The following is a 15669-nucleotide window of genomic DNA, read 5'->3' on the forward strand; positions in this document are numbered from 1 at the left end:
AGCTGTGTCTCACACATAGGGACCAGACCTCAACCCAGGCAGGGGCCCTGACCAGGAATCCAACCAGTGACCCTTCGCCCAGTCACCTAAGCCACACCAGGCAGGGCCAAGAGCCAATTTCTTAATGCTAAATGTAGAAGTACTTACAGAGTTGTATGAGCCAGAAATTAGTGTTAATAACTTACATTCCACACTAAGCTATCTGAAATATTTGGTGGAATAAGGACCCTACATAAGTATTCTGACATTATAAACCAAGTTTTTGTTTCCAAAAAAATTAGTCATCCAGGAAAAAAAAATTATGTATATTCTAAAACCTTTGAAAGAACACAATTGAACCAGAGTCATCAATATTCGTTGCTGAGTTAAGCTGGGTTTTTACTCAGTTCCAGTCATTTAAGATGAACCTGGAGATCCCTGGCCGATACGGCTCAGTTGGTTGGAGGGTCCTCTGTCCAGAATTCCAGCTCAGGGTGCACGTGTAGGTTGCAGATTTGATCCCAGGTTGGGATGCACATGGCAGACAACTGATCAGTGTTTCTCTCTCCCTTCCTCTCTCTCTGGAATGAAAAGTTTTTTAAAAGATTAACCTGTAGTTTTCCATTAAAATTTTTTCTTTGCTAGCCAAATCTTTCTTGTCTTGAATTTAGATTGCATTTTTAAATGACATCTCAAATTCACATTTCCTAATTGCCTTTATTTATACTTTGGAATTAATCTGGTTTAAGTAATAAGGGAAAACATTTGATAAAGATTTTAGAACATACTTCGTTTGTGGTACCTAACTCGTATTTAGTGGAAAATACCATACTGTGATTTTTCCACATTTTAAACAAAATGCACAGTGTGCAGAAAATCTGTTTTATTTTTAAGACACTTAAAAGCTAATGTAGTAATCCATAAGACAGTAATTTATTACTGTAGGCCCTAACAAAAACCCAAGTATTTTGTTTTGGTAATTTGTGTGTGCCGTGATCTAGAAGTAGTACTGTAGCTACTAATACAAACAAAGTTGCTTTTCAAGCAGCATCACCACTGATCCTCACATTTTGCTGACTTTTTTGCCTATAGGATCTTATCTCTCTCATTTTCTGTTTGTTTTATTCTACCTGGCAAACGCTAATACCAACTATGTCATTTTCTGCTCACGTGTAACTGGCCAGTGATGCTCTTACAGTTCAGGCGTGGGGGTTCATACTCTTGGTGTCAGGAGCTTACCAGCTCTATCTGTTCATATCCACAGCTGTAATGGAACACAAAAGAACCATTACTTCTATATGGGTAGAATCAAAGGTTTGGGATTTTTTTTCCTGGACTAAACCCTAAATGTATACTATTGGCAACAGTGATTTCTTTAGTTATTAAATCTGTACCACAAATGTGTTCTATTATTCTTCCCATATATCTACTTTTAAGAAAATATTCGGGCATGTATTTGAGGTGAAGAGGACCAGTACCATCCAAGAAACTACTCCAGCATGTGGATCTGATACTTTCTTCCCCTCTCTTGGGCAGTTTATGCGTGTTTTTCACTTGTGCTTCATTTCTTAAGTCTGGAAGACGGCGAGTGTGATTTATGTTAACAAAATTCCACGGTAACATGATTTAGAGGACCATAGGTTAATTTTCATGAGATTTTGCCTATGAATAAGCAACTTACAAGTAAATTGTCACAGTATAATGCTTATTTTAAATACTTAACATTTGCTATTAAAGTTGATCTCAGGTGAGACTGGTTGTAATTATTACCGTATAGCACTTCGATGCTATTGAAGTATACTCCCAGGTTGAAAGTGACTAGATTTTATTAATTCCTGGAGTTACAGTTTCTCTAGGAAGTACAAAGCTTTTTATGAAGTCTACATTTTAAAATGATGTACACTTAAACCAATAGTCTTAAGGACATTCAATGATAATGAGTTGGTCTTTTACTAGGTCTTTTACTAGTTCTCTACTTTGAGAGCAGTTCTGCTTTTTTCTTTATCCTGTTTCCTCTTTATTCATTTTCCCCAGTGTTAACATCTTGCAAAACTAAAGCACAATATTATAACCAGATACTCACAGATAAAATCAAGATATAGAAGAGTTTCATCTCCACAAGTATCCCATAGGTTGCCCTATTCCCCATCACTGAGGCCTCCCTAGGAATAAGTCAGTTCTGCTTTTTTGTGTCAACTTGTTGGGATTCCAGTTACGATTTCCTTTGAATAAAGGCTCTTTGACTTGGTAAAGGTTAAAAGCCACTAGGCTCAGAGAATATAAATATGACTAGACAAAGGAAACTAGATTGTTAATTTATTCTTTTACAAGAAAGGAATCAGTAAGTGGTGTTAGGCTGGGCTGTGAGGGATATTCACAGGTTTTCCTTTGGTGATCTACCCACATATTTTGCTACATTTAGAAGGTGGGAAGGGGTTGTGGGCTTAGGCAAGAGTCAGGTATCACCTGCCATAGGAGGTTTCTTACCTCATTCCTTCCCCTGCACATCCGCCCACCATGTTTAGCTGGTTTTGATTTTGCTGGGGGGAGTGTTTTATGGGGGAGGAAAGGAAGTTCTTTTCAACCTCAGATTTGAATTTATCTGCTCACATTACTGTACGGCACCCTGCTCTATAAAACAAGCTAAAGGTTGAATAAACTTCACTTGTGTGACTACACCACGGTGTGTCCGTGTCCCCGTTGAGGGGTGTATAGGTTGCAGCTTTTTTACTATTAAAGAACTGGGATAGTAGGCACCCTGGTATGTGTCCCTTGAAGCACATCTGCTACCTTTTTCTCTAGTATTTGCCTAGAAATATTACTCAGTCACAGGGTGTGCACATCTTCAAGTGAATATATTAAACACATTATGCTAAAGGTATACACTGAGTTACACTTCCCCTAGAAATGTGCCAAGCTTCCAGCTCCTCTGTGCTCCGCCGTCTTCAGTAACACTTGGCGTAGTCAGGTAAACGTGAAATACATCATTTAATTTGTATTTCTGATTACACGTGAGATGAATGTCTGCCTTTTTGTGTTGGCCATTTGGGTTTCCTTGTCTCTGAATTGAATGTCCATATCCTTTGCCCATTTTTGGTTTTGGTTTGTCTCTTTCTAACTTATTTGTAGGTTTATTGTTTTGTTTTGTTTTTAGTCTGGATATTAATCCTTTGTTATGTGTGTTTTAAAACCTAATCTTAAAAAATGTATGTGTGGAGTCCTTTGTTATTTATCAGTCTTTCATTATGGTTTGTGATGTCTTGTTTAAAAAAATCACCATCTCAAGTTTGCATATTCTCTGTTTTCTTGCAGGAGTTTTAAAGGCTTCCTGCCTCCCAAGCACACACATTTAGGTTTTTAATCCATCTTGAATTTACTGTTGTACAGGGTCAGGCAGAGGTAACGCTTACTTGAGTGTGGTTGGTAGGGTAATAATGTGGGTGTAATAATTCATCATTTTAACTTAAACATTTCGCCTAAAATTATAAGTATTTAAAATAAGCTTTATACTATGTCAGTTTACTTATCAGTTGCTTATTCATATGGTGTGCCTGAATGTGATATTGTCATGTTACAGAATTACATGCTTGGGATTTTATAATAAAAGATTTTTGTAATAAAAAGGCATTATTTGTGCTGGGCCCTGTATATAGTATTAAATAAGGAAGCTAATTTCTTCCATACAGCTGGCTACTTGTGCCAGCATCATGCCAGCCAGCCCGGTCAAGCACCAGTTTCCTGTATCTAAATGATCCATTTTCGTCTGACCCCGTGCCGGTATATATAGTGCCATTTTAACTGCTGTAGCCTCATGAATGCCCTTACCGGGCAATCGGGCATTGTTTTCATCTTATGTTAACCAAGTTCCTTTTAATAAAAATAGAGTTAAACCACATTCTCGAATCCTTAACAGCCTGCATACATTTTAGGATCTAATATTAAAACTTGCGCACCCTACCTATGAAAATTACTTTGTGTGTTCCCATTGCACATTTGCATTTTAAACTTCTGTAACTCGCCGCTCTGCCCACTCCCCTCGGACCGCGGCAGTGTGTGCCACGCTCTGTTGGAACCTGTGGTGAAAGGGAAAATTCAGTGATGATGATTTGGTCTTCGTTTAAAATTTGATACATCACGGTGTTTACAGTAGTCTTGATTCTTTTAAGTGTCTTATTGGAATATTTATCTGGATTACTGAACTTTGTGGCACCTCTGAAATGTCCCCCAGTGCCGTACCTTCCCCCACCCCATCACCATAGAATGTGAGTTCCAGAGCCTTTGAAAAACTGTCTCTAGACTGTTTTCTGACTTAAGGCAGGTGTCACCATGGAGGGATGTTACCACCTACTAGTTCCCTTGAGCATAGAACAGTTTTTTCTGGGGCGCTGAGTGAAATAGAGGAAACGCAGGCTAAGAAGAGAATCCGGTCCCGGCTGCAGCCAGTTGCCAGTGGCTTTGCTTCCTTGGGCAGTGAGCCAGCCTTTAATACTTTGGAAACGTAAAGCTGAGAGAAACATCCAGTTCCAAAAGGATGTTGTTTGTGTAAAAGCTTAAGTCTCCAAAGTTTATTCCAAAATGCATTCTTTTCCTTTCCCCCATTTTAACATCCTTGAAATTGACAAGGATCTTAGGTCTATGGCGTCTTACCACGGCCACCCCAGCAGGGAGACGGGCGTCAGGTACCCCTGTGCCAGTGTGGTGCTGGCTCTTCTCTTCGTATTTCAGTTCCAGCTGGTTTCTGTGCCCTGTCGGAATTGTCTTACATTTAGATGTGTTTAGCACGTCTTCAAAGTAGTTACATATGATTTAACATTGAATCAAAGTTACTGGGTAAGCAAAACCCAGAAACGAGATTTTTTTAAGTCTGTCTGAAAAATTTATTGCAGTAAGTGTAAGATAATCCTGTTAATTCAAACATTGTTTCATAGATTTATTGGAAGCATTTTTTCTTACACATACGAGAATGGAATCTTGGAGTTGATGGTACATAGTAATTTATAAGTACAAAGTTGTGTTAAGTATGCTTGGGAATAATATTAATTTAGGACAGTATTTCAGAAGCATTGGGAAGTGTGAGATTTTTCTTTTCTCCCTCCCCCCACCAAAAATAAAAAATAGAGAATGTTAACGTGTTAAATCCAGGTAACAGGTAAGAGTATCTTATACTCTCTTCTGTAACTTTCTGTATGTTTGAATTTTTAATAAAACGAAGTTAAATAATATACAGAAACTGAATGGATTTAGTGGTCCTGAGTTGCCTTTCAGGAAGAGGGCACCACTTTATAACCAGTATACAAAAATGCCCATGTTTTCTGCTTTCTTGCCAGTGTTGCATAGCGCCAATTTGGCAGGTAAAATATTGTGATTTATGTTTTATTGATGTAATTTTAAAATATTTGCTAGTGAAATGGAACATTTTCCTTATTTTGTCTAATTACGTCTTTAAAAAGCTTGTTCACATGTTTATTTTCTATAAACACGTTTGCCATTTTTATTGTTTTGAGAGCTCTAATTTATATATTTAGGAGATTATTATAACCATTATCCTATTACACGTGTCATGAATTATTCTCCCCAGTCCATTACTTGCCTTTCAGTTGTTTGTTTGTTTTTTTAATAAGGATATTGAGGAATGGGACTAAGAGCAAAAGCTGTCTGATAATCCTGAAATGACCTAATTCCTGAAAAACTATAATCTCAGTAGCATAGGTTTCCCCACACCCCCAAGTCTTATTACCTGCTACTCTGTTTCTGTGCTTTTTATTACACATTAAGTTTTTGTTTTTATGTCACCTTTTCCTACAGGCAGAATAAAGGCTTTTTCTGCTCACTGACTGGAGAGGCACTAGAGAGTGCTCAGATGCCCTGATCTGAAAACGATAGCTCTTTTTAGTCAAAAATACTCTGTTTTATTCTCCATATATTGTTTTAAGTCAAATATAGTGGGTTTTATTTTTTATGTTTTTTAATTGAAAAAAAATTACATATAGTGAACTGCAAAGATTTTAAACATTCCATTTGACAAATGTCTTGAATTTTTTTACATTAAAAGATTTAGAATTTTATCATTTTCTTTAGCAGTTTCACACTTCGATTGTGTGCATAGACAGTCTTTTCACATTCTGAGTAAGTAAATGTTTACATATGTTTTATGACTTTGGCCTTTTAAAATTATATATATAATACAAAAGGAACTCAACTCATTTGGAACTCATTTGAAAATTTTATACATATATAAATACAAAAGAAACTCACATTTTGAATCAGTAACTATTTGCATATGTTTTATGACTTTAGCCTTTTAAAATTATATATATAATACAAAAGAAACTCATTTAGGGTATTGCTTCAGGGGGGAAAATCTAATGTGATACATTTCATTATCACTTCGCACCACACCAGCTGATATGTAAGCCAGTGCTGTTTATTTGAAAGTGCCCTTGTACTGTATGTTCTTGTATATGCTTGTATTTTTTATGAGCAGTCTATTTTATTGCTTTGTACATTTTATTATCTGGTAAGGAAAGTCTTATAGTCTACTTTAACAAAAATAGAATATTTATTATTCCAGATGAACTTGTGACTAACTTGGCCAAGATCTTCCTGCCAAATAAAAATCCGGTATGTTGAGTTGTTGTCAGTGTAGGTAATACGGAGATCATTGATGCCTTCAGAGGCAAGTTCCATTCCAGGAAAATGCTACATCTTTCTATTTGTATGAATATTTTTTCATGTCCCAAATTATGTTTTGTAGTTTTCTCCACATTCTACAAATTTCTTAATTCCTTTTGTTTTGTGTTTCTTATTAATGTTATGAATGAATCACTTACTCCAATATGTTTCAAATTCACACGTTCTTAATAGACAAGTGATTTAAAATCTCTTTACACACACCCCAAAAATTGTCAATCTCTATTATTTCCACCAGATGGCAGTCCTGAACACGTCCATTTGTAAACGGGCTGAGAGCTCCCGTGGTGGCAAGAAAGGCAGAGTGGCCGGCAGACCTTCCAAGTCCCTAAAAGTACAAGGAACAAAAGGTTTTTTCATAAAGCTGAAATAAAAATGAGTCCAACATCATGTGATTATAGTATTTATGCTTCTATTAACCATTAATCTTATATAACCTATTAATGGAGGCAGAGAAGAACTGTCACCGTGTCATATTCTCTGTCTGTGTGGCAAACACTTTGGCTTCTTGGTTTCGTTCCAGGGAGTCTCATGGTGAAAGGCAGGCTTTAATCTGTCATTCCCGTTTTTCTTCTCCAAAAAGCACCATTGAAATCAGAAGTTACTAGGTTTCTAAATGTTTGTGTTAAAAGCATCTTGTGACTCTTATGATGCTTTCATGATGCCCAAATCTCTTCTGAAACAATGCACAGTATTTCTAATATTAAGAGAAGTATCTACTGGCTTATTGTACATGAGTACAAATCTTAATAACCCCCTAAATTAGACACTTTTTTAGCTTAATTCAGATGACTTCAAAGACCTATGCTTAGGATATAGAAGGTAGTGAATTTCTTGGTCAGGTAAGGAACCAGCTCAAGTATTTTCACAGTACTTTTCCCAGTCACCAAGAAATACAGAAGTACACTGCTTTTGGACAGCCGTACCTGACCCAGGGAAGCCTCCCTCGTGTACTTTTGTTATGGTTCCCTTTGTTAACTTACTGTGATATAATCAGGGAGCGGTAGTGACTGTAACTACACAGTAACTGTACATTCCCCTCTGAACAATGACATTTCCACTCTGAGATTGAACGTTGCAAGAAAACATGATAAGAAAAAAGAACAAATGTTTTTGCCCTTGAGCACAAAGGTATGCCAAGGTTAATTCTTAGTTTTCCAAAGAAAATTGCTATGTGTTCTGGGAAGTAATATAACAAAATTTGGACAGACAGTAGATAATTTTTTAATTAAAAATTGTTATTAAGTTGAGGTAACAGTTAATAAAATTGTATCGATTTCAAGTGTACAGCTCTGCACTACGTCATCTGCGCATTGCACTGTGGTGTTTGCCACCCAAAGCCAAATCTCCAGCCAGCACCATATTCTTGACCCCCCCCCCCCTTTCTCTGGTAACTACCGTATTGTTGGCTGTGTGTGTTTTTTATCTCATTTGTTGCTTTCAGTTTTATATCCCACATAGGAGTCAAATCTTACGGGGTTTTACTTTTTCTGTCTGAGTTATTTCACTTAGCATAATGTTCTCAAGATCCATCCATGGTGTCACAAATGGCAGTGTTTCATCTTGTGGCTGAGTTGCTTCCCATTGTAGACACAGTGGTATAATGTTTTTAGGGCTTTTGGCTTTTTCGGGGTGGGATGTGCATGAATCTGACAGGTAAGAAAGAATGTTCTCTCTTAGAGTGTAACTGTGCTTCACTGTGCTGGTGAAACATCTTTCAACATCAGAAATTCACACAGCATTGCTGATGGCTTGATCGCTAGGTGGGGCAAAGCCAAAATAAAGTACATGTTCTAGACGGATTCGCTTCAGAAAACAAGGCACACATTTCAGTCGCATCTCAGTGAAACCAGGGGGCGCTGGACACCAACTGCTGCTTGTGCCCTGGAGACAGAAGACTGGTCAATAAAACGCTGAACCATTTGTACTTTTACATCTTCAAAAGTTTTAACTTGGTAGTTTTGAAGAATTGTCATGTGTGTGTTCTTCAAAAATAGAGTAATAAATTTTATAGCTGGACAGATCTTTGAAGACGTATTTAGGGAAGTCACTGAGCTGGAAGAAACCTGAATGCCCGGTGGCTTTTGAGCAGCCTCTGATCTCACTGTCCAGGGACCAGACTCTAGTTCCATCTTTTTGCAGCTCTGCTGGTTCCAGTTGGTTCCCTCTTTCTTCCCTTTATTTGTCTGAACTCTTAACCACAGCTGTTACGATGACTTCCAGCATCTTCTCTTTTCTGTCCCCAGTTACTTCACTATTGCGCGTGGGTCACCGGCTAGCAGTGACCACGGAACGCTGCGGATGGCTTGCCGAAAAACATGCGAGAAACAAACACATGCACAGAGACAGACTAGTTTCTGTGGGGAAGTAGGGACGAAATGGCCACCCCCCCTAGTGGGGAGCGCCCTGATTTACCGTCCATACCTGCTTTTATTGGGCTCATTTTGCATAATAATTCAGGTAAAGTACAGTACTAATCAGGGGGAAGTAAAGAACCATAGAAAACAAGGAAGTCTGCTGGTCTGTTTTGAGTGGGGGTCAAAGAGCTGTAAGACTTTGAGGAACAAACTTCCTCCTTGGACCCCTCTCATTCAACTGAGAGCATTCTAAACAAAGGTTTCACAGTAATTTACATGTTCTTTCTTAGGCCTGATCACCCGGGGAATCTGCCCCTTTTCAGCACAGAGCTGCACCACCCTGTCATTGTTTCAGGCTTAGCACGGGAACTAAGGCAATAAGGAGATTTTCTCCCAGACGATGAGAACTCAGGCTATGTCAAAGCCGAGGAGCGAGGGTCTGTCACCCCCTTTTGCTGCAGTCCCCCAAGTCCTTCTTTTGGGGGGCCTCCCAAAGTGATCGTGCCTGGCTTAGGTCATTCCCCCCATGGGGAATCTTACCCATCTTTGGCTAACCGACCAAGCTTTTTGGGGTTCAGTTATGAATAAAGCAGCAGAAGCAGCATTCCTGCCAGGGAGACAAGCCCTTGTCTCCTTGCTGGCTTACGGTTCCAAGGGTGGTCCCTTAGCCTTAGCCTAGGCGGGGGTTTCAGCTTCTGATACCAGTCAGGGTGGCTCCCAACACTTCACTCCTCATATATGGTGGCTTCCATTGTCTTTACCACCCAGCAGCCTGTTCTCCAAAGACTCCAGTTTGCTACATATTTCTTAACATATACAACCCAGAAGCAAACATTTGTAGGGAGAACTGTCATGTCCTTTGTTCTAGTTAATACTGTCCTGTTTCACTCCTAAGTATTGAACTAGCCTTCCTGACACCCACATGGTACTGTCGGTGTCTTTGAGGTCAATTATTTTTACCGCCGTTAAGTGTCCCCCATTCTGTGCTGGTGCAGGAGGTGTTTACTTAGCCTGTTCTGCAGGACCTTCACTTACTATTATTGTGTCCTTGTGTTGGATTCATCAACCCTTTGAGGTGTCTTGTGATCCATCTGAGATATACTTGCTATTTTTTTCTTTCCAATCACTCCAGATTGGATTGGCTTCTAGCCTGGAAGGGATTCCTCGAGGGGCCTCAGCGATACAGGCTGGGTGTCTTTTATCTTGTTTTCTTAACTTTCTCAGTTAACAGGACTCAAAAATCAGCAAGTAAGAAAGAAAGAATGGAAAGGACGAGAATTCCCCAGATGTAGAGAACTTCATACATATGTATATAGATAGTATGCTTATTTGTGTCCATTTCTGTATGTATGCTATACTTCCAATAAAATTTTATTTTAAAAAGAATCATGGCTGATGCAGTAAACATTCATTGAAGCTTTCGTCTGTTAATAGAACACATGGAAATAGTTGAGTGGATGTGGTGGGTATGCTGTGGAATTGTGAACTAAAATATAGATTGTGTTTTACAAGAAGCCCACAGGGTTGTATGGGGGTGGCCTTAAAGAGATAAGCAGCCTTTTAATTGGGGTAAACTAAATTGGTTCAAACAATAGAAGTTTGTTTATTGCTCATGTATGGACCAGGATGGGTGTTCCAGGTAAGTCTGCTTCTCTGTTCCACATGGTGACTCAGGTCTGAGGTTTTTCCCTCCTTGTGGCTACATATCATCGGGGGCCCTTTGTCATCTGCATCCAGGCAGCAGAAGTGGAAAGTGAACAAGGAAAAACTACTGCTTCTTAAAGTTCTCACTAAATTTAAGAGGGATTGAAATCATACAAGGCATATTCTCTGACCACAATGAAATTAACCTACAAATCAATAACAAAGATAAGAACAACACACTGCTAAATAATCCATGTGCCAGAGAATAAATTACAAGACAAAATAGAAAATATCTTGTATAGAATGAAAATGAAAATCACAACATACTGAAATGTTTAGGCTGCAGCTAAGGCAGTACTTAGAGGGAAATTTATAGCTTTAAACACATATTTGAAAGAATGTTTAAAATAATTTAAAATAATTTAACTTTACAACTTTAGAAGTAACTACAAGTAGAGAAGAGGAAAACACTAAGGATGAGAACAGAAATCAATGAAATAGAAAAATCATAATCTGGCTCCTTGCAAATATTAATAAAATTGATAAACTTCTCTCCTGGCTGGTATGGCTCAATGGATTGAGTGCCAGCCTGTGAACTAAAAGGTAGCTGGTTCAATTCGCAGTCAGGGCATGTGCCTGGGTTACAGGTCAGGTTGCTGGTTGGTGTGAGAGCCAAAATTTTTTTTTCAAAAATCTTTTAAAAATTTTGATAAACTAATGACTGATCAGGAAAAAACAAAGATAAATTATCAACGTCAGAAATGAAAGGGGAGGCATCACCATGGAGCCTACAGACAGAATAAAAGGGTTATTGTGAAAAGTTATTACGCCAATGAAATTGACACCTGAGAGGAAACTTGAAAGTCAATGTAATTCAATACTGAGAGTAGAAAAGAAAACCCGTACCATCTTACTACGTTCAAAAAAAAGTATTTGAAAAAATTTAGGACCCACTCATGATAGAAATTATCAGCAGACTACAAATAAAAGGGAACTTGCTCAGCCTAGCAGAGGGTAACTATGTAACACCTAACATCACACTTAATGGTAAAAGACTGACTGCGTTCCTTCTAATTCACCAAACAAGGATGTCTGCTTTCACCACATGTATTCAATATAGACTGAAGGTCTTAGCCAGTGCAACAAGACCAAGAATTTAAAAACATTCAAGGTGAAACGTAACAGTTGTCTTTATTTACAGGTAACATGACTGTAAGTAGAAAATGATAAGCAATCTATGAATAAGATACTATCGCTAACAAAGAAGCTTAGCAAGGTCACAGGATACAAGGTCAGTACACCAAAATATCACATTGCTATACAGTAGGAACAAACAATTGAAAATTGAAATAACGTTAATAGCATTTAGAAGAACATCAAAAACCATGAAGCCAACAATTTAATGAAATGCATGCAAGACCTGAACACAAAAACAGCTGTTTTGAGATGAAGGGTGAAATAGCCCTGACCAGTGTGGCTCAGTGGGTTGGGTGCTGTCCCACAAATCGAAAGGCTGCTGGTTTGATTTGCGGTCAGGGCACATGCCTGGGTTGTGGGTCCCGTCCCCAGTCAAGGTGCATGAGAGAGGCGACTGATTGATGTTTCTCTCACATCAATATTTCCCCCCCTCTCTTCCTGCCTCTCTCTCTCTCAATAAAAACCTTTTGAAAAAAGACCTAAATAAATGGAGGGAGGTACCATGTTCTTGGGTAAAAGATTCAATACTAAGATATCAGTTATCCTGGAATTGATGTATAGTTTAAATGAAACCCTAATCAAAAATGCTTCACAGCCATTTTTTTTGTAGACTCTGACAAACTGATTCTAAAATTTATATACAAACATTACAAATGGACCTGGAATACTCAAAACAACTTTGATAAAGGAGGATTAAATTGGGATTCATACAACCTGACTACAAGAATTACTATAAAGCTACAGTCGGTAAGACAGCGTGGGAAGAAGAAAGAGCAGAAGAGGGGATGAGGACTGAGGAGACATCTGAATGCCTGTGTGGGGGAGGGGTGTACCTGCGAACTGGAACTTGGTCCCACTCACAGACTGCCATGTGAGTGGTAACACCCCCATGGTGTTTGGAAGCATGATCCTCAGGATTCTACTTGCCATATTTTTATACAATATTTCTCAATATTTTTACACTGACATTTATTGAGCTACCTAAGTATTTATTAAATGCCTACATGGACATGTTTATAAACAAATAAAGAAGCCCATTGTCTTTCCTCCAGGCAGCCCATCTTAAAAAAAAACAACAATGTGCTTTTGGTGTTCAGTGATATACATAACAGGGGGACCCAGTAGAGGGTCCAGAAATAGCCTGTGTACGTGTGCATCACCTGCATATAGTCACTTGGTTTTTCTCAAAGCCGACACAAGTCAGTGGGGGAAAGGAAAGTCTTTTTATCTAACAGTTCTGGAACAAATGCATAGATATAGGCAAGAAAGAATGTCAGCCCTGACCACCCAAAAATTAACTCGAAGTGAGTCACAGTCTTGAAGAGCTGAAACTAAATTTTCTAAATAAAACGTTGGAAATATTGATCCTGCAGAGAGACACCACTAAGCAGTGAACAGGCAAGCCCTGGGCAAATCCCTGTTGAAGTACCAATGGCACATTTCTCAGATACGGAACGAATGTTTCAAAAATTTATATGGAAACATAAATGACCCTGACTAGCCTCAGCAATTTTGAGAAAGAAGAACAGAGTAGGAGGGATCACAATAACTGATATCAAACTATATTACAAGGCCACTGTAATCCAAACAGCCTGGTACTGGCATAAGAACAGACACATAGACCAATGGAACAGAATAGAGAGCCCAGAAATAAACCCAAGTCTCTACGGTCAATGTTTGACAAAGGGGGCAGAAGCATAATGGAGTAAAAATAGCCTCTTCAATAAATGGTGTAGGGAGATCTGGAATGGTACGTTTAAAAAATGAAACTAGACCACCAACTGACACCATGGATGTCACCAAGATGGATAAATGACAAATATAAATTGTGACACCATAAAAGTCCTAGAGGAGAACATAGGCAGGAAAATCTCAGATATGTCATGCAGCAATATTTTCACCAGTATGTACCCTAGAGCAAAGGAAATAAAATAAAGAATAAATGGGACTACATCGAATTAAAAAGCTTCTGCATGGCTAAAGAAAACATCAGCAAAATGAAAAGGAAACCAACTGTATGGAGAAATATATTTACAATGATACCTCAGACAAGGGTTTGATCTCCAAAATACATAAAGAACTCACACAACTCCACACCAGGATGACAAGCAATCCAATTAAAATATGGGCAAAGGACCTGAACAGACACTTGTCCAAGGAGGACATACAGAGGGCCCAGAGACACATGAAAAGATGCTCAGCATCACTAGCCATCAGAGAGATGCAAATTAAAACCACAATGAGATACCACTTTATACCAGTCAAAATGCGTATCATGAACAAATCTACTACAAACAGGTGCCGGCTCAGATGCAGAGAAAAGGGAACCCTAGAGCACTGTTGGTGGGAATGCAGACTGGTGCAGTCACTGTGGAAAACAGTATTGAATCTCCTCAAAAAACTAAAAATGGAACTCCCTTTTGGTCCAGTGATTCCACTACTGGGATTATACCCTGAGAATCCTGAAACACCAATTCAAAAGAACTTATGCACCCCAGTGTAGGTAGCAGTGCTATCTACAATAGCCAAGTGCTGGAAACAGCATAAGTGCCCAATAGTACATCAAAAAACTGGTACATTTACCAGTGGATCAAAAAACTGGTACATTTACACAATGGAATACTATGCAGCAGAAAAAAGAAGGAGCTCCTGCCTTTTGCAACAGCATGGATGGAACTGGAGAATATTATGCCAAGTGAAATAAGCCAGGCAGTGAAAGACAAATACCACAGGATCTCACCTATAAGTGGAAACAAACAAAGAACCAGAGACCTGGAAATAACAAATTGACAGTGACCAGAGGGGAGGGAGTGGGGCATAATGGTGGAAAGAAGGAGAAGGTCAGGTCAAGGAACACGTACAAAGGACCCATGGACAAGGACGAGGGTGTGGGGATTGTCTTTGGGAGCAGGGGTTGGATGGGGCAGGGGAGAGCAACAGGAGGAAGAATGGGGACAACTGTAACTGAACAACAACAAAAAAAATCTGATCAAGGATTGTGTTTATAATAGATTTTAAAAGGGGGTAAAATATTGAAAAGTTGAATGAGCATTTCACCAAGGAAGATGTAAAAATGGCATCAAGCACCAGTGCTCACAGTTACAAGTCATTAAGGAAATGCAGATTGTAATTCCACTACGACTCATGAGAACAACTGAAGTCACAAAGGTGGGCATTGCCAATTGTCAGCAAAACGTGGGGCAAAAAGAACACACACATTACTCATGGGAAGATAAGGCCCAACCACTTTAGAAAAGCATTTGAGTTTTGTTATAAACTTAATAGTATTCTAACTTTATAATCAGCAATTCCACTCCTCAATATTTACCCACAAGAAATAAAAACATACGTCCACACAAAAATCTGTGCATGAACGTTTGCAAGAGCTTTATTCCTAATAGTCCAAAACTGGAAATACCTCAAAAGTCCATCAACTGGTGAAAGGATACACCACATCCAGACAATGAGCGCCACTTAGAAGTGAAAGGGAACAAACCACTCTTCTTCATGCAACGACAAGGAGGGTCTCAGAAGCACTTTGCTAAAGGAAAGGTGACAGACACAAGAGACCACATCCTGCATGATTTCATTTATCTGAGAGTCAAGAAAAGGCAAAATCACAGTCACAGCAGATTGGTCGTTGCCAGAGGCTGGCTCTGGGGGAGGGGCTGGACCCCAGAGGGGCGGGAGGGCAGGCTGGGGAGTGAGGCACTGTGTGTGTCATGAATGGGGTGGCGGCTCTACAGCCATACATTTGTCAGAGGTTTTCACATTATATAATGAAAAGGTTTAGGTATTTTAT

General features: G+C 38.9%; 1 protein-coding gene across 1 annotated transcript in view; it reads left to right on the forward strand.

The window, feature by feature from the left end:
* The window catches only part of PPM1B (protein phosphatase, Mg2+/Mn2+ dependent 1B), a 72122-nt gene extending 63520 nt beyond the window's left edge, over nucleotides 1-8602 (forward strand). The window contains exon 6 of the mRNA XM_028516839.2: nucleotides 6908-8602. Coding sequence (XP_028372640.1) covers nucleotides 6908-7042 — 135 coding nt within the window. The 3' untranslated portion in view covers nucleotides 7043-8602. The remainder of the gene's footprint in view (nucleotides 1-6907) is intronic.
* The last annotated feature ends 7067 nt before the right edge of the window (nucleotides 8603-15669 follow it).

Source organism: Phyllostomus discolor, chromosome 6 (assembly GCF_004126475.2).
Source record: "Phyllostomus discolor isolate MPI-MPIP mPhyDis1 chromosome 6, mPhyDis1.pri.v3, whole genome shotgun sequence".
Classification (NCBI taxonomy): Eukaryota; Metazoa; Chordata; class Mammalia; order Chiroptera; family Phyllostomidae; genus Phyllostomus; species Phyllostomus discolor.